The sequence below is a fragment of the Carcharodon carcharias genome, chromosome 9 (assembly GCF_017639515.1).
Source record: "Carcharodon carcharias isolate sCarCar2 chromosome 9, sCarCar2.pri, whole genome shotgun sequence".
Lineage (NCBI taxonomy): Eukaryota > Metazoa > Chordata > Chondrichthyes > Lamniformes > Lamnidae > Carcharodon > Carcharodon carcharias.
Window position 1 is genome coordinate 17,887,560 of NC_054475.1, and position 18,889 is coordinate 17,906,448.

Below are 18,889 nucleotides of genomic sequence, written 5' to 3' on the forward strand. Positions count from 1 at the left end.
GGGTTGTAGGGGCTGGAGTGTGTTGCAGAGATAAGGATGGTAGTAGGGGATGGAGGAGGTTGCAGAGATAGAAAGGATTGTGGAGCTGGGGGAGGTTACAGAGATAGGGAGCATTGTGGGGGCTGGAGGAGGTTACAGAGATAGGGAGGGTTGTAGGGGCTAGAGGAGGTTACAGAGATAGAGAGGGTTGTGGAGTTGAGGGAGGTTACAGAGATAGGGAGGGCAGTAGGGGCTGGAGGAGGTTACAGAGATACAGAGATAGGGAGGGTTGTGGAGTTTGGGGAGGTTACAGAGATAGGGAGCATTGTGGGGGCTGGAGGTGTTTACAGAGATAGGGAGGGTTGTGGAGTTGGGGGAGGTTATAGAGATAGGGAGCGTTGTGGGGGCTGGAGGAGTTTACAGAGTTAGGGAGGGTTGTGGAGTCTGGAGGATGTTAAAGAGATTGGGAAGATTGTGGAGTATGGAGGAGTTTACAGAGATAGGGAGGATTGTGGAGTCTGGAGGATGTTACTGAGATAGGGGGGGTTGTGGAGTTGGGGGTGGTTACAGAGATAGGGAGGGTTGTTGGGGCTGGAGGAGTTTACAGAGATAGGGCGGGTTGTTGGGGCTGGAGGAGTTTACAGAGATAGGGAGTGTTGTTGGGGCTGGAGGAGATTACAGAGATAGGGAGGGTTGTGCAGTTGGGGGTGGTTACAGAGGAAGGGAGAATTGTGGAATTGGGGGAGGTTACAGGGATAGTGAGGCCTGTACAGGCTGGAGGACTTGACAGAGATAGGGAGGTTTGTGGAGTTGGGGGTGGTTACAGAGATATGGAGGGTTGTGGAGTTGGGGGTGGTTATAAAGATAGGAAGGGTTGTGGAGTTGGGGGAGTCTACAGACATAGGGAGGGTTGTTGGGGCTGGAGGGGTTTACAGAGATAGGGAGGGTTGTGGAGTTGGGGGTGGTTACAGAGATAGGGAGTGTTGTTGGGGCTGGAGGAGTTTACAGAGATAGGGAGGGTTGTGGAGTTGGGGGTGGTTACAGAGATAGGGAGTGTTGTTGGGGCTGGAGGAGTTTACAGAGATAGGGAGAGGGAAGACCAAGGGTGGTTTTGAATATGAGGAGCAGGAGCCTAGGTTATTTGCTCAAACCCTGGGGTGAGGTTTGAATCAGAAAGTGTGAGGCTGAAGCAGAGGACAATAGCTGTGATTGTCTTTCTGAACATCCCCACTGTTCCGCCTTGCTCAGGATTGGTTATGTTTGTGTTGGAAACTATTCAGCGAGATGAACTGATTCAATTCCTGGGGCATAGCCAGTTTGAAAAAAAACGTTCTACCATGTAAATTCAACGTAGCAAAATGAAGCACCCCTGAAAAACTGCAATAAATTGTCTTGTATGAAAGTTTTACTGGCACAAGACCATGTTTCTGAGGTAACAAAATAGGGGGTTGGTGGCTTGGAGGGGAAATATTTTGTTTGGAAAGGAATGAAACATTTTTATGTTATTCCAGGATTAGGAATTCTGTATGATGGGAGTGGATGGGAAGTGATCTGGTAGATTGGAATTTAATGCTTCAATTGCTCACTTGCTGGGTCAGGTTTGTATTCTGGATCGGGTGTGTTACATAATAAACGGCCTGGAATTCAAATTGGTTCATGCAAATCAGGATTATAGACCTGTTTATGAGGTACAGGCTGTGATCCGTCAGCACTCCTGACGGGACCACCTTGAAATATGGTGATTCTGTGCCTATTTTACAGGAATGTACAGGGTGCCTTTGCTTTCAGTGTGGTGCGTGGATGATATATTGGTAAAGTCATCAGAAGAGACCTTCAGGGGCCCTACCTTAAACAGACATTAGCCCCCTTTTGCAGACAAATTAGAGACCAGCGCTTGTTTAATTCCTCCTTCACCGAACTGGTTTGCCCTGAGGTACCCAGTCTACCTGCAGCCTTACTGCCACTCCCTCAAGAGTGGCTGCAGGCTACCCAAAAAAAGGTTTGTAAAAAAAACGTTTACCCAAATGCCAAAACCACAGACTGCTGCCTACCACCACTCATCCACCTCCAACCACCGATCGTGACATTGACCTACCCCCTATCGCCACCCCTACCCCCCAACTCTCATTCACCTCCTCTCTGCTTAAACTGTGCCTCAGATGCGGGGCAGCACAATCATCTTTAACTCAAGTTCCACTCCAGAGACTTTAGCCCCTAATCTAGGTTGACACTCACCGTGCATGGCTGAAGAATGCTGCTCTGCCACAGGTGTCACCCTTTAGATGAGATGTTAAGGCAAGGCACGATTTGAAGATGAGGAGGGGAGTTCTCTCCACTGACCTGGTCAATATATATCATTCCACTACCATCAGGTAAAACAGATTCTCTGCTCATTCAAAAATATTTCACTGGTTGCAAAGCACTTTTGGGATGTCCTGAGGTTACAAAAGGTGCTATAGAAATGCAAGTCTTCCTTTTGCAAACAGCACTCAACGTTCTGCTGAGTAAGTCTGAGCTGTGCTAAAGCTGCTTTAAGAATCCCATGTAAAGTTTTAACTGGAAGATGAGGTCGCATACTGCAGATTCTGACTGAGACTGTGAAATTCTGGAATTCCCAGCTCCACTAAGTTACTACAAACAAAAGCACACTCAGAGAGGTTTTTTTTTAAAAAAAGGGAAGTGGGGGAGTTGATGCAAGGTACTGACAGGGTCAATACCTCTGTACTGAACGAGTATGCTGACAAATCACAGTCCCAGCTGGGCTTTATGCTCATGGGTACTTGTGGGAGAGATATCAGAGGGACACAGAAACCTGTCAGACCCAGCAGGGTCGAACCAAACACTGGGGCCTAAGGATAATCGTGCTTGGATTTTAACTGGACCAGAAGGAAATGCACTCTGCATTGAATGATTAATATTCTTTTTAAAAGAAAGCCTCCTTTTGATTTACTAAGATTTACAGTGAGTGCTGTATTACAGTTAGCAGAATTAATGCGATATGATCTTCCCTTCTTCACCCAGTCTAACAGAGTCTAAAGAGAGTTACGGACTGCCAAAAATGACCGAAAACCCTCCAGGAGTCAGAAGCAGGGTCGATCCAACAACTAACATTCCATGAATGCCAATAGGGCACTCAGCAAATAGTCGTTTGTAAAGAGGGGAAACTACAGTTCTGACAAAAGGGCATTGATCTGAAATGTTAATGCGTTTTCTCTCTCCCCACATACTGTCTAGTCTGCTGAGTATTTCCAGCATTTTCTGTTTCTATTCCAGTTCTTGGGATTGTCTCAGGTCAGTTCTCAGCAATCAGACTGAACAGAAACAGCAGTGCCGACAGGACATGAGACCTGGTAACGGGATCTCTGCCCTCAGCCCACTGAGTTTGTTTAAATGGATAACCTTTGTCTATGCTTTAATTTCCCTGGTCAGTCTGTGTCTGACGAGCTTGCAAAATCATTGGCACGAGTCGGAATTCCTGAACCAAGGTCTGCCCATTCAGCTTATTTCTGTCTGACATGGAGAACAGGCACTAGCTACCTGTGGGCAGCGCTGCAGAGAGCTTAGCTGTGGGTTCAGGTTTAGGGGCCTCAAGTGTGTGCAGAGTTTTCACAAATTCATCGGCTCCAACTCTGCAGCTTAGCAGCAGCACAGAGTAAAGCAGAGGTCACTTCTCATTGCATGAGCCGCCCTATCTATTAATGCTCTGATGTTGAGCATTATCTGAAGACATGTGAGAACGGATTTACCCACCAATGGCATTAATGGACAAGAGCAGCTGATCAATCATCGGGTTACTGTGGTCTTGTCTGACTCATAATAAATTCACATGCTTCCAAATTCCATCACAAATACATTCATCTTGAAGCAATCTCAATCTCAAAGGGCCATCCCTTCCCTGAGATAAATATGTCATCATTTGCTCATGAAATGGCAGATGGCTTTTTCAAAGAGCTAGCATTGGCATGATGGGCTGAATGGTCTCCTTCTTTGCTGTGTGATTCAATGATTAATCCATCATAAGTGGACAGCAAGTAACAAGATCTTCTCATGAGCCACAAGGTGAACAGCACACTGAACAGTGAGCTGTGTGCACATTGCTTATTACAGCTCAGAACACCAAGGCCCATGGAATCCTGCAGAGTTTTGACGATATGAAGAAATTGGGGCTAATTTAGATGTAGGTGCAATGGTGATCAGTTTTAATGTTGCAAAGATGCGAGACAGGAAGCTGACTCAGCTGCCTCACACTATCACACAAAGTCACAATGATGCCCATAGAGTGAGAAATGGACTGTTTACCATTAATCCCTCTCCTCCTTCATCCCTTTTATACTTTACACCATCACAGCTCTGTATGAATACAGCAAATCAATCAAAAGACATTATTCATCTATCCTACAAACAGAAAATGGAGGAAGCTTTACCTTAGAGTTGTACCTGCCTTTGGAGTGACAGATGAAGACTGTGTGGAGGGAGCTTTACTCTGTATCTAACCCTGTGCTATAATTGTCCTGGGAGTGTTTGATGGGGACAGTGTAAAGGGAGCATTACTCTGTATCTAACCCCGTGCTGTACCTGTCCGAGGAGTGTTTGATGAGGACAGTGTAGAGGGAGCTTTACTCTGTATTTAATCCCGTGCTGTACCTGCTCTGAGAGTGTTTGATGGGGACAGTGTAGAGGGAACTCTATTCTGTAGCTAACACCATGCTGTACCTGTCCTGGGGGTGTTTGATGGGGACAGTGTAGAGGGAGCTTTACACTATATCTAATCCCATGCTGTTCCTGTCCTAGGAGTGTTTGATGGTGACAGTGTAGTGGGAGGTTTACTCCATATTAAACCCCTGGGAGTGTTTGACAGGGACAGTGTAGAGGGAACTTTACTCTGCATCTAACCCTGTGCGGTACCTGCCCTGGGAGTGTTTGACAGGGACAGAGTTGAGGGAGCTTTACTCTATATCTCATCCCATGCTGTACCTGTCCTGGGAGTGTTTGATAGTGACAGTGTAGAGGGAGCTTAGCTCTGTAATAAACCCTGCACTGTACCTGCCCTGTGAGTGTTTGATGGGGAGAGTGTAGAGGGCGCTTTGCTCTATATCTAACCATGTGCTGTACCTGTCCTGGGAGTGTTTGATGGCGACAGTGTAGAGGGGGCTTTACTCTGTAACTAACCCTGTGCTGTACCTATCCTGGGAGTGTTTGATGGGGACAGTGTAGAGGGAGCTTTACTCTGTAACTAACCCTGTGCTCTACATGCCCTGGGAGTGTTTGATGGGGACAGTGTAGAGGTAGCTTTACTCTGTATCTAACCCTGTGCAGTACCTGTCCTGGGAAGTTTTGATGGGGGCAATGTAGAGGCAGTTTTACTCTGTATCTAACCCTGTGCTGTACCTGTCCTGGGAGTGTTTGATGGGGACAGTGTAGAGGGAGCTTTACTCTGTATCCAACCCCGTGCTGTACGTGTCCTGGGAGTGTTTGATGGGGACAGTGTAGAGGGAGCTTTACTCTGTATCTAACCCCGTGCTGTACCTGTCCTGGGAGTGTTTGACAGGGACACTGTAGAGGGAACTTTACCCTGTGCCTACTAATTGTAGTTTCCAATCTTAGAGAAAAAAAAGAGGAATCGTTTCAATTTGTAAAATAATTCACTGATCTTGATGAGTGTAAAATAATCATCAAAATAATTATAGAAGGAGAGAGGATATGAAGCAATATCTTAAATATCACTTTAGTTAACAGCAGTGTGCCTAGTGTGCATCCTAAGTGCTGATAAACCAGCATTACTTGCTGCTGCAGTTTAATTATGGGCAGAGAATTCATGCCATGAGTTGGTCATTCGACCATTATGAAACAGTGCAGGAAATGATTGTGGCTGAATAATGAATAACACAGCTCACATTACATCATCACACACTGACAGAATGAAAGGGGGGAAATCCAAAATGGACACCAGCCTTCACAGTTTAAAGCAGGCAGCTTGTTTTTGAAGAGAAGGTGTGTTTCAGGGTGAGAGCTCTTCCACCTCAGTCCACACTGGCGGCTCTTCCATCCCGATTTCAATTCACCCATACTGGGAGAGAAACACACCACCAAGACCAAAATATTGAGTGCTGTGCCTCAGCCTTTAGTTAAGGTAACCTTGCAATTCGGCTCAGATCTCCACCTTGGCACTTAACTGAAAAAATGAGGCTGGGTCTTTCAATTCTGTTAGGCCACCTCAAGTTATCATTTGCTGACCATCAATCTGCCTGAGTCCCAAAGACTGCCTCCCCATGCTTTATGACCATTCTCCCAACAATAACGCCTTACATTTATTTCACATCTTTAACATAGAATAATCCCTCAAGGAGCATAGCCTGCCATTCTGCAGTCACTCACTTCAGTTGCCTTGCAAGTTACAGCCAACATCAAAAGTCCGAGGACTATGAATTGTTATTTCTTTTAAACCTTAACTCGGGACCCGACTTCCCAGTTAGCTACAAGTTCCAAAGTATCAATAACCATGGCCAGGACTTGCGAGTGCCCCAGGGAGCATGCTGCCAAGGAGTGGGGTGGGAGGCAGAATCAAATAGGGGGATGGGGGGGTTGCTGGTGGGTGACATGGCCGTTTCCTTCTGGCCATTATTAGCATTTTACTAACAGCCAATGGCCCTCCACCCCAAAGCCAATTGAGATCCTTCAGTGGTCAGTTAAAGGCTCTTCCTGCTGCCTTTGGTATTTTAACAGTGGGCGGGCAACTTCATGGGATATACCCTGGCGGCCTACCTGTGGGCTGGGGGGAGGGGGTATGGCTGGGGTGGAGCTCCTGATTGGGCACCTGGTGGCCCATGGAGGGTTCCCCCCCCCTTGGAATACCATCCCCCCAACAATGACCCCCTCCCACCTGCTACACCGGAGCCCACCTGAATGGCTCCAACGATCCTGACCCCCTTTACCTGGGTTCTGGTGACTCCTCCATCGATCCGGTTGCTATGTGGGTGCAGTCCCAGCAGTGGTCACTGTTCCCAGCGGCACTACTGGGACTGAAGAACTGTCGGCTTTCTGAATGTCCAGGGGTTCTCAGGGGTAGGGCCTCATACCTTAATGGGATAGGAGCCCCGACTGCAGAGCAGGTCGTTGTCTGCTGCAATTAAAAATATAAAATCGAGTCAGGGGCTCCCCAACTCTCCAGCCAGTTGATGGAGCAACCCCGCCCCTGAAAATTCCAGACAATCTTGGTAATCCTTAGGAATGAGTTCCTTATGAAGGGGGATTCCAAGCCGGTGATTCACTTTCATACAAGAACAGATAGGATGGATAGAAAGGAACCAACTCCATTGGTTAGGGAGTCGAGTATGAAGGGTCATTAGAGCCAAACCTTTCAGGAAGGAATTTAGGAAACAGTCCTTCACACAAAGGGTGGTAGGAGCTTGGAATTCTCTTCCACAAATGGCAACTAAAACCAGATCATTTGTTAATTTTAAATCTGAGGTTGATAGATTTCTGTTATCTGCAGGTATTAAGGGTATGGGACAAAGGCAGGTTTATGGTGTTAGGTCAGAGATCAGCCATGATCTTATTGAAGTGGGGAGAAGTCTCAAGGGGCTGAATGGCCTCCTCCTGTTCCTATGCTCTGACAAGAATGCACAAGCCGTTGTAACTATGACTCAAGCCTACAACAAATACATTTGGCAAAAGTTTACCCAGCTCCCTGTGAGGCCCATTCCATTACCATAGTCACCTAAAATGCTCATACCTATAAGTTCCAAGTTTCATCAACAGCTCAGTGAGTAACACTCTTGCCTCTGGGCCAGAAGATTATGGATTTAAGCAATCCAAATGTAGTACTGAGGGAGTGCCACACTGTTAGAGATGCTACCTCTCAGATCAGAGTTTAAACCACGGCCCCAGCTATGCTCTGATGTGAACAATTCGATACAATTTAAAAGAAGAGCAGTAAAGTTCTCCCAATAATTATCCCTCAACCAACACCTAAAAACAGATTATCTCATAATTGTTCTGTTGCTGTTTGTGGGATCTAATTGTTTGCAAATTGGCTGACAAGTCTCTTATATTACAACACTTTAAAAAGCACTTCATTGGCTGCAATGCCCTTGGGACTTCCTGAGGTTGTGAAGTATATATATGAATGGATGTCCTATCTTTTTACTAGTACAGAATCTCTGGGTGGTTGGCGTTCTCATTCTACAGCCACTTGCAATTGGCACCTCATCTATTACATCAAATATTCACAATTTCCTAGACGACATATTTAACACTTGGGAAGAGTTGGACTTCAGCTAATGGCTGACCTCTAGCTGAAGGGACTTTGAAGGATGCTCCTTCAGTATTCCATTACACAGATGCCTTCATCCTTCTATTGTAGACTGCAAAACAGACTTAGAACGATGAAGGAACAGTCCCAACCTGTAGTTGGCTGGTTCAGACTCACTGGACCAGATTTGTGAGCTTGACTCAAATATTTGTTTCTGGCTTGAGTTCAAGGCAAATAAGAGGAAATGTAGGTACCAGGGATTCGTGTTCAGGTGAAATCTAAACTTTAGCAAATTTCATTGGATGATATCCAAGGTTAAGATCAATCTGAGAGGATGCAAGGTCCTAACAGCAGGAGAGGTAAGGTGAGAGATGAGAGATTGAATATTTTCAGACAAAGTGGCACAGTGAAAGGAACTATCAATGTGTGTCACACATTGGATCATATAATGTCTGCATTTATAGACAGGTGCGATGTTGCCTTTAACTCATGTACTGTCCGATCAGCACTGAGGTGTGAGAATGAAGAAAAGGAAGCTTTTGGTATAACGGAAGTGGGCAGTGATAAACTACAACAACAACTTAGATTTATATAGCACCTTAAACATAATGAAATGTCCCAAGGTGCTCCCTAGGAGCATTATAAAACAAAGTATAACATTGAACCACATAAGGAGATATTAGGTCAGGTGATCAAAAGCTTGATGGAGGAGCTAGGCTTTAAGAAGTATCTTAAAGAGGAAAAGCAAGGTGGAGAGCATGAGTGGCCTAGGGAAGAAATTCCAGAGCTTGGAGCCCAGGGAGTTGAAGGCATGGCCACCAATTGTAATTGGGAATGCACGAGAGGCCAGAATTAAAGGAGCACAGATATCATGGAGAGTCGTGGGGTTGGAGGTGATTACAGAGATAGGGGCACAGAGGTAAGGCACTCATCCCTTCTAGAATTCTCCTGCAGGTTTTGTGTCAGCATATCCTGGGTTCATTTGGACTCGCACATGCTTGAAGAAACTTGATGCAGTGGATTAGAATATTGATCCTAAACTACAAGGAACTGGGTTTCGGCTCAGGCCTGACTGATGGAATGAATGTGTTTGCTCTCTGTTGGTTCAGGAATACTGTCAACAATGATTTGTGGCTGTTTCTGGGAGGTATGGGCCTGAGCACAAAACAAACACAACCACAATGACGCCACCTGTCAGCCAATCACAATGGACAGAAAACCATGGCAAGTTCCTCCTCCACATAATTCAACCTGACTGAAAGACGAGAAGTGACAGCAAAATGGAAGAAGAAAGAAGCATTTCTGACATGTCTGTGCAATTATTTCATTATTTTCAATCCCACACGGCTCTGAGCTGCCCTGTCATGGCGTCCTGTCAATGTCCAGAAGCCAGCCTATTGCTGGGCTGTCATCCCAGACTTGTTAACAACTTGGTAACAACTCGCTGACCGTGGTCTGGCTCAGGCTCAGACTGGGTCAGTCATCTGACACATTCCCTCTGATGCAGGATATGTCCAACCTTGGGAAGTTAGGTCATCTTTCTAACCAGCATGCTTCATTGCTTTACTTATAACACACAGATTAATGCCAAAGAACCAACCTGAACCTGCTGCTGTTGCAGATGCAACAAGTCCACAGGACTCACTTCGCCATTTGCATCCCCATTCGAACCACCTTCTCGCCCTCCACCATCTGATTGGCTGCTTAAACTACTAACTCCATTTTGATTGGCTGAAGTGCTTCGTATTGCCTCTGATGCAGATTCCACCATCATGGCTTAAAACCTAAAGAGGGATCATTGAAAAAGAGAAAAGATTATTGAACCCCTCAGCTGCAGCTCAATAACACCATGACCCCTGTTTGTAAGCTGAAGAGCTCCAGCTCATTGAATCATAGATATAGCGCAGAAGGAGGCCATTAAGCCCATCATGTTTATGCCAACTTTTTGAAAGAGTTAATTACTCCCACTCCACCTGTTATTGACCCATAGTCCTGCCATGCCTTTCAAATATTTATCCAATTCCATTTTAAAAATTACTATTGATCCTACTTCCATTGTCCTTTCAGGCAGCATGTTCCAGGTCATAAAAACTTGCTTCCTTAAAAAGATTTCCTCATTTCACTAAGATAAAAGCAAAACACTGCGGATGCTGGAAATCTGAAATGAAAACAGAAAATGATGGAAAGACTCAGCAGGTCAGGCAGCATCTGTGGAGAGAGAAACAGAGTTAGCATTTCGAGTCCGTATGACTCGTCTTCAGAGTTAAAGAGAAGTGGAAATGTGGTGAAATTTATACTGTTTAAGGGGGGTGGAGCAGGTGAAGCTGGATAGAAGGCCAGCGATAGGTGGGGACAAAGGAGAGATTGACAAAGATGTCATGGACGCAAGACAAAGGAGTGTTAGTGGTAGTGGTAAAGGCTAAAGAAGGTTTTGATAGTGACAGAAAGGTAAGAAAGCAGGATGTGTTAATAGCAGAACAAGAGTCAGCGCTCTGTGAAAGAACAACATGGAACAAGTAACCTTTGGAGGGTTGGGGGGAATTGGGGGAGGGAGAAGGAGGGAGCGGTGGTTGGGGAAAAAGGGATAAAAAAAGGATAAAAAGAGAGAAAACAGTGAATAAATGAATAAAAATAAGTAAATAAAACAAATTTAAATAGGGATTTTAAAAGAGGTGAGGATAGAGGAGAGAGTTCATGGTCTGAAGTTGCTGAACTCAATTTTAAGTCCGGAAGGCTGTAAAGTGCCTAGTCGGAAGATGAGGTGCTGTTCCTCCAGTTTGCGTTGGACTTCACTGGAACATTGTCACAGGCCAAAGATGGACATGTGGGCATGAGAGCAGGGTGGTGTGTTGAAATGACAAGTGACAGGAAGATCTGGGTCATGCATGCGGACTGAGTGAAGGTGTTTTGCAAAGTGGTCACCCAGTCTGCGTTTGGCCTGCCCAATGTAGAGGAGACCTCATTGGGAGTACCGAATACCGTAGACCTTTTATTTGGTGTGGCTATGGGTACCCGAATGGGCCTCAGTTATGCCTGTCTCTTTATGGGGTATGTGGAACATTTCTTGTTCTAGTTCTACTCAGGACCCCTCCCACAAATCCTTATAAATGGATCGGTGCCATGCTCTCATCTGGACCTGGAAAAATGTATGAATTTTGCTTTCAATTTCCAGCCCTCTAACACCTTCATATAGTCCATCTCCAACTCTTCCCTTCCCTTCCTTGACCTTTCTGTCCCCATTTCTGGTGATAGACTGTCCAGCATTATTCATTATAAGCCCACTGGCTCCCATAGCTACCTCAACTACACACAGTCCTCACACCCTACTTCCTGTAAGTACTCCATCCCATTCTCTCTGTTCCTTCACCTCTGTAATATCTGTTCTGATGATTCTTCTTTCCAAAAAGATGTTTCTGACATGTCTTCCTTCTTCCTCAACCGAGGCTTCCCCCCAGCTGTGGTGGACAGGGTCCTCAACCATGTCCGACCCATCTCCCACACTTCTGCCCTCACCCCCTCCCTCCCAGAACCATGATAAGGTTCCCCTTGTCCTCACTTTTCACCCCACCAGCCTCTGCATCCAAAGGGTCATCCTGCGCCATTTCTGCCAACTCCAGCATGATACAACCACCAAACACATCTTCCCCTCATCCCCCTGTCAGCATTCCGTAGGGACCATTCCCTCTGCGACACTCTGGTCCACTCCTCCAACCTCATCCCCTTCCCACGGCACCTTCCCATGTAATCGCAGAAGGTGCGACACCTGCCCCTTTACCTCCTCCCTCCTCACCGTCAAAGGCGCCAAACACTCCTTTTAGGTGAAGCAGCACTTCACTTGCACCTCCTTCAATTTGGTATACTGCATTTGCTGCTCCCAATGTGACCTCCTCTACATTGGAGAGACCAAACATAGACTGGGTGACTGCTTCGCGGAACACCTTCAGTCTGTCCGCAAGTATGACCCAGACCTTCCTGTCACTTGCCATTTCAACACTCCAGCCTGTTCTCATGCCCACATGTCCATCCTTGGCCTGCTGCAATGTTCCAGTGAAACCCAACGCAAATTGGAGGAACAGCACCTCATCTTCCGATTAGGCACTTTACAGCCTTCCAGACTTAACATTGAGTTCACCAACTTCAGACAATGAACTCTCTCCTCTATCTCTACTCATTTTTAAATCTCTTCTTTAAGTTCTTTTTTGTTGACTGATTTTTACTTTTATTCATTTATTCATTGTTTTATCCCTTTTTATCCCTTTTTCCCAAACACTGCCCCTCCCCCTACCCCACCCCCAAAGGGCCATCTGTTACTTGTTTCATGTTGTTCTTTCATAGAGTATTGACCCTTCTTCTGCTATCCACACATTCTGCTTTCTTACCTTTATGGCACTATCAGCACGTTCTTTAGCCCTTACCACTACCATCAACACTCCCTTTGTCTTTTGTCCATGTCATCTTTGTCAATCTTTCCTTAGCCCCATGTAGTAATTATGGTTTTGTTAAATGTTGGACTGTACCTTTAAGAATAGCCCTGTGATGTAAGATCACATGATCTGGGTAACCCAATGTGTTAGCAGCACGGGCTACCTCCAGAGTGAGTGTAGAGACAGAGGTAAAGTTGAAAGCACACACGTACTTGCTGCTGGCTGTATTGTAAATAAACCTAATGTTTCCACTTAGAAAGTTGTCTGCAGATCAACTCTATTACAAATAGGTGACTCGGCCATATTACAACAAACTAGCGACGAGGATAAATCAGGATAAATCAGAGTCGGTACTGTACCTCACCCAGCGATTGTGGGTATCAACGTTCATTTAAAATAACAGAAGATATACTCATCCAACATGCCACAATCTGATAGAATCGATCCCCTTTGAGCCAGCCACAGATGATTGGTTTCAATACATAGAACGCCTCTTTTTTTGTTCTTCTTTCAAGTGAACAAAATCACAGGGGAAGAGGAGAGGCGAGTGATCCTTTTGAGTACTTATGGGAGCAAAGCCTACAGTTTGATTCAAAGTTTGATGGTGTCCAGCATCCCAGGGTCGAAGAATTTCGGAGAAGTGGTGGACCTCATGAAGGGACATTTTCAACCCAAGCCCTCAGCAGAGGTTCCGGTTCAAGTCGCAAATAGAACCCCAAGTGGAGCAATTGCTAGCTATGTGACAAATTTGAAGCAACTAACGGGACATTGTGAGTTTGGTAACACTCTGAACGACATGCTCAGGGATTGTTTAGCGTGTAGTGTGAAAGGAGACACTATTTGGAGAAGATTGCTGGCTGAAGTGAATGTGGATTTTAAGATGGCGTTAGAAATAGTACTGGCCACAGAGAGCACTGTAAGAGGTTCACAAGCAATACAAGGGGTGCAAAATGGTGTCATACTCCAAATTGGGCAGGAACAGTCAGCCAAAAGCGGTGCGTAAAAGCGAGGCTGAAGATAAAATCAAAGAGGCACAAATTATTTCCAAGGCCTTAGCTGTGAAGAATTCTAGATGTGTACAAATATGAAGAAGTTAACAGGCGATTCTTTGGAGACCAAGCTTGCACGCTTTCTTTTTCACTACAGAACGACGCCCCACATGATGACAAGAGCAACGCCTGTAGAATTGTTGATGAGACACGGTCTTAGGACAAGACTGAGCCTAATGTTTCCAAATTTGGAAGGGAAGGTGGAGAAGAGTCAAGGAAACCAAAGAGCTGTGCATGACTTGCATAGTCATGAGAGACAATTTACTGGGGGAGAAGCAGAATATGTGAAGAATTTCGGTGGAGGACCAAAGTGCTTACTGGGTAAAATATGTTCAGTGACCAGCCCATTGTCATACCAGAAGAGGAAGGTCGGATCACCTGTAAGCATGTGGACCATTTAGGAAAAGGAGAGATACCATAACAAGATGTGGTTCCACCTGTAACCGTTACTGACCAGTGTTTCCTGTTGAAAATGCTCAGCCATTGACTGACATGTCCGATGTCTCCATCAGAGTGGAAGACACTGAACTGCAAATGTCCACTGAGGTACCTGATGTTCCTGATGTTCATGCAGTTCCAGGGAATGTGGTTCCTGATAAAGAATCTGAAGTTGTGGAGCTGCGACATTCCACACGAATCAGGAAACCACCTGAAAGACTGAACTTGTAAATTTCATGACCTGTATAAATATTATAATGTCATGAAATAAATATACTTGTAAATACAATATGTACAGTAAAGTTAAAGGGGTGGGGGATGTAGTAATTATGGTTTTGTTAAATGTTGGACTGTACCTTTAAGAATAATCTTGTGATGTAAGATCACATGATCTGTGTAAACCAATGTGTTAGCAGCACGGGCTATCTCCACAGTGTAGAGATAGAGATGGAGCTGAAAGCACACTTGTAGTTGCTGCTGACTGTATTGTAAATAAACCTAATGTTTCCACTTAGAAAGTTGCCTGCAGATCCACTCTATTACAAATAGGCAACACGGCCACTCCATAACACCCCCACCTATCGCTGACTTTCTATCCAGCTTTACCTGCTCCACCTCCCTTAAACAGTATAAAACCCATCACAGTTCTATTTCTCTTTGGCTCTGAAGACGAGTCATACTGACTTGAAAAGTTAACTCTGCTTCTCTGTCCACAGATGCTGCCTGACCTGCTGAGTTTTTCCAGCATTTTCTGTTTTTATTTCCTCATCTCACCTCTGGTTCTTTTGCCAATCACCTGAAATTGGTTATCAACACTTCTTATTTTATTCATTGATTGGATGTGGGTGTTGGCAAGGCCAGCATTTATTACCCATCCAGTCACAAGAAACCATTTCTTGCTATTCACTCTATCAAAATCTTCATTATTTTGAACACCTCTGTTCAATCTCCCCTTAACCTTCTCTGCTCTAAGAACAAATCCCAGCTTCTCCAGTCTCTCCACATAATTGAAGTCAGCCTTTAATGGCACAATTCTGAGAGATATTTTCCCCACCCTCTCTAATGTTGCATTCACCCAAATAGGCCAGAAGCCCCAGCTTTCATTCCAGACATGCCCTGTCTTAACTGGTCACGGCTGGGGCAGCAGTTGGCGATGATGTGATTGCCCTGGAAATCAGTGGTCAAGGCAGTTTTCTGAGGCCTGACAATTCCTGATGAGCAGACAGAAAGTTTCCCTTTCTACTTTTACCTGCTCTGGTTATTATGGGCTGTAAAAAAAGGGCACCGATATCAGCTGACCACAAACCCAGCTCGAATCACCAATGTTTGGACTTCATAAAGACCCCTGACTGTAATGTGCACATGTTGGGCAAGAGCAAGGCCAGAATGAGATGTGCTGTCTCCCTTGGACTGACCATACTGACCGCCTTGACAAACATGATGGAAAGCGTGAGATATGGGAAGCTGCAGAGAGTGTTCCATCGGACTACGAATTAACAGAAACTGCAAGGATCTAAATCTTCAGTGGGATGAAAGGAGTATAACTGGTAAAGAATTAATTTAAAGTTTAATGAAAGCAGTTTCTATCCACTTTTATATCAGAAATACCCCCATTATAATGAAATAAATCTTTGCGTTGTTGGAAGCCTTTCTAAATCTTTATGAAGTCCAAACAATGGCTATTTGAGCTAGGTTTGTGGACACCTGATATCGGTGCCCTTTTTTTACAGCCCATAATAACCAGAGCAGGTAAAGGTAGAAAGGGAAACTTTCTGTCTGCTCATCAGGAATGCTTCTCAAGGATCATGTAGACTGAATATATAATTTTCCCAGTTGGAGGCTGGTGGTTATTTAATGAAACCTCCAGGATTATGTCTAACCAGAGTTGGCAACCCCAGTGCTGACAAAGACAGGATCTGCTTGAAGTTATTTACAGTTTAGTCTGACCATGATCTCGGGTAGGAGTCAGGAGTCATCCCTTATATCTTTGTTTTTCCTTTCTTCCCATTTCTGCTCCTCCTTTAAAGATGGTGAAAACTCTTCTGGGTGTCATTGTTCCAGCACTGATTCTTGTTTCTTTTCTCTTACCCTACATCTCCACTAGTCTCAGGTCCCTGGACACTAATCAGTAAAGTGAGCAGTGCCTGCCTTTTGCTCCTATCAAAAACTCTGATAACTCGCATAGACCAGGGATTGAACCGAGGACAACTGGACTCAATGTTGCTCAGTGTTGTAAGTTGTCACTTTTCCTTTAAGCACCATGTATATTTGGTTATGTAACTGGGAGGTTTTCATTTGAATTCAACTAAATATGTAAATATTATTCTGTTTTTCAGGTGCTGGATCTCGCGCTATGACACACAGAGTCCATTCTGTGTCCAATTTTCATTGACTCAGTTTCAGTACAGGATCAAAGGTGAAAGTGGGATAAAGTTCCCCAATAGTCTTCCTTCCACTTTTACCTGGGTGTGGTTTGAAGTGAAGGTTCATTATTGAGGGATGGTTTGGTAATTTACAGCTGTGCAGTCCTAGTTTTGTAGCATGTAAGAAATGTTTCCTTACATTGGTTTCAACACATTACCAGTCATAAATCCAAGAATCCGAGAACTCCTCAACGTTTGAACTTTTCTACCTTTAGAAACTGACAGATTAATTACTGACGGAAATATGCCCTAGAAGTGAGGAGTGGTTAGTGGTAATTTCCAACAGTCTGATTATACAGTATGAGAGCAGTTGTTTCACCAAGTTCCTGTCAAGGCTCTGGTGTAACATTGCCAATCTCACCGAGCGGTTTGCTATTAAGACAAACCATACCTGGAGGGTTTCACACCATTTGTCAGGTATTTAAGTTTAAACGTATCTCCAACTGCCGGGTTTGGTTTTTTTGCTGACGTGAAGGGCAAGCACCAATTTGGGCTGGTTGGGTCAAGTTTCTGGCTTCATAACTTGTATGGTAAACAACCTCTTAACGTTTGTTAACGACTGTGTGGCCTCTTGTACTGTCCTTAGATTCTAGCTAATACATGTTTTGTCAGGCTGATTTTATCATTTGGTGAGTTTTTCCTATCGTCCTGGCCAATATTTGTCATTCAACCCCAGATCACTAAAGCAGATTATCTGGCCATTCATCTCTTTGGTGTTTCTGGGAGCTTGTTCTGTATGAATTGTCCATCATATTTCCGCATTCAAACAGTGACTACGCTTCCATGTTACGCCATCGGTCAGTAGGTATCGGCAAAGTGCTTTAGGATATCCTGAGGTGCTATAGAAATGCAGATACTTTTGTCTTTTCATCTTTTTTTTTTACAATGAACCAGAAGCTGCGATCCTTCAAATCCACGTTACAGGTTTTAGAAACAAGGCAGAATTTAAAGTCACACTTTCCTGATCACTTTTGCATTAATGATGTTGTGATGTATTCTTTCCTTTTGGAACTAAAATGCCAGGATTTCAAAATCCCTGCACCACCCTCTCTCCCTCAGGTCATAACAACCCTGATGGTGTTGTTTTACAGAGTTCCTATTCAACCGACTAACCAATAACGCCACAGTTTATGGTTTGGCCACTTCTGGGAAAACACCCAGCTCATAAGTGTCATTGAGCTATTCACATTGCTCTCCAGGTTTTAGACCTTTTTAGCCAGCTCACACAGTACTTCCAAGAGGTCCTGCCTCCTTTACTGCTAAACAGAAAAAAACTGATCTCTTTCTGAAGGTGATTTGCTTCTTCAAAAAAATTCTCTATGTTTCCCTTTCTGTCTCTGCTTTCTCTTTTTGTATGCATCTGTGCGCCGATTGTTTTTACCCTCCAGCTCCTCTGTCTGTAGCTCTCCTTTGTGTCTGCAGCTCTCCTTTGTGCCTGGCCTCATGACATCCATTTCTTAACTTCCTCCCTGTTGGCACTGCTTCCAGGACAAGGGTCACCAGGTCACTTGGATCCATATTTCATGTTGTTCAAGAATAGATGATCTCTTTACAATTGATGTAAACTCTTCAATGTCCTTTTAAAATATCCTTACAAACAACCACAGATTCCACAGACATTTTAAAGAAATTACAAATTGTAATTTCCTTACTGTACTGCTTCCGGGTACAAAGATCACCACAACAAAAACTGCATGAAATAAGGAACTGTGAGTGGAAGTGGCACAGTGAGATCATTGCTAACTGACTGTCAGTGGTGTGGCGTGACAGGTACTGGACTGACCTTTGGGACAAGGGTTCACAACTTGAGCTGGATACAGTCCTGGAAGTTTTATGATCGAAGATTGGCTAGCTAACAGGAAGCAGAGGGTAAGCATAATTGGGTCAGTTTCTGGTTGGCAGGATGTAATGAGTGGTGTGCCACAGGGATCGGTGCCGGTGCCTCAACTGTTCATAAATTATATAAATCACTTGAACGAAGGGGCCAAAGGTATGGTTGCCAAATTTGCTGATGACCCAAAGGTAGGTAAGAAAGTAAGGTGTGAAGAGGATGTAGATAGATTAAGTGACTGACCAAAGATTTAGGAAATAGAGTAGTGTGGGGCAATGCAAAAGTTTCCATTTTGGCAGGAAAACAAAAAGAGAAGCTTATGATCTAAATGGTGAGAGGTTGCAGAACCCAGAGATTCAGAGGGATCTGGATGTTCTAGTGCATGAATCACAAAAGGTTAGTATGCAGGTACAGCAAGTAATTAGTAAAGCTAATAGAATGTTATCATTTATTGCAAGAGGAATTGATTACAACAGTAGGGAGGTTATGCTTCA

General features: G+C 44.5%; 1 protein-coding gene across 3 annotated transcripts in view; it reads right to left on the reverse strand.

The window, feature by feature from the left end:
* Positions 1-18,889, reverse strand: part of foxp4 (forkhead box P4) — a 440,188-nt gene that overhangs the window by 330,941 nt on the left and 90,358 nt on the right. For all 3 annotated transcript variants that reach the window (XM_041196036.1, XM_041196037.1, XM_041196038.1), the window contains exon 2: positions 9,831-10,014. In XM_041196036.1, coding sequence (XP_041051970.1) covers positions 9,831-10,004 — 174 coding nt within the window. In that variant the 5' untranslated portion in view covers positions 10,005-10,014. The remainder of the gene's footprint in view (positions 1-9,830; positions 10,015-18,889) is intronic.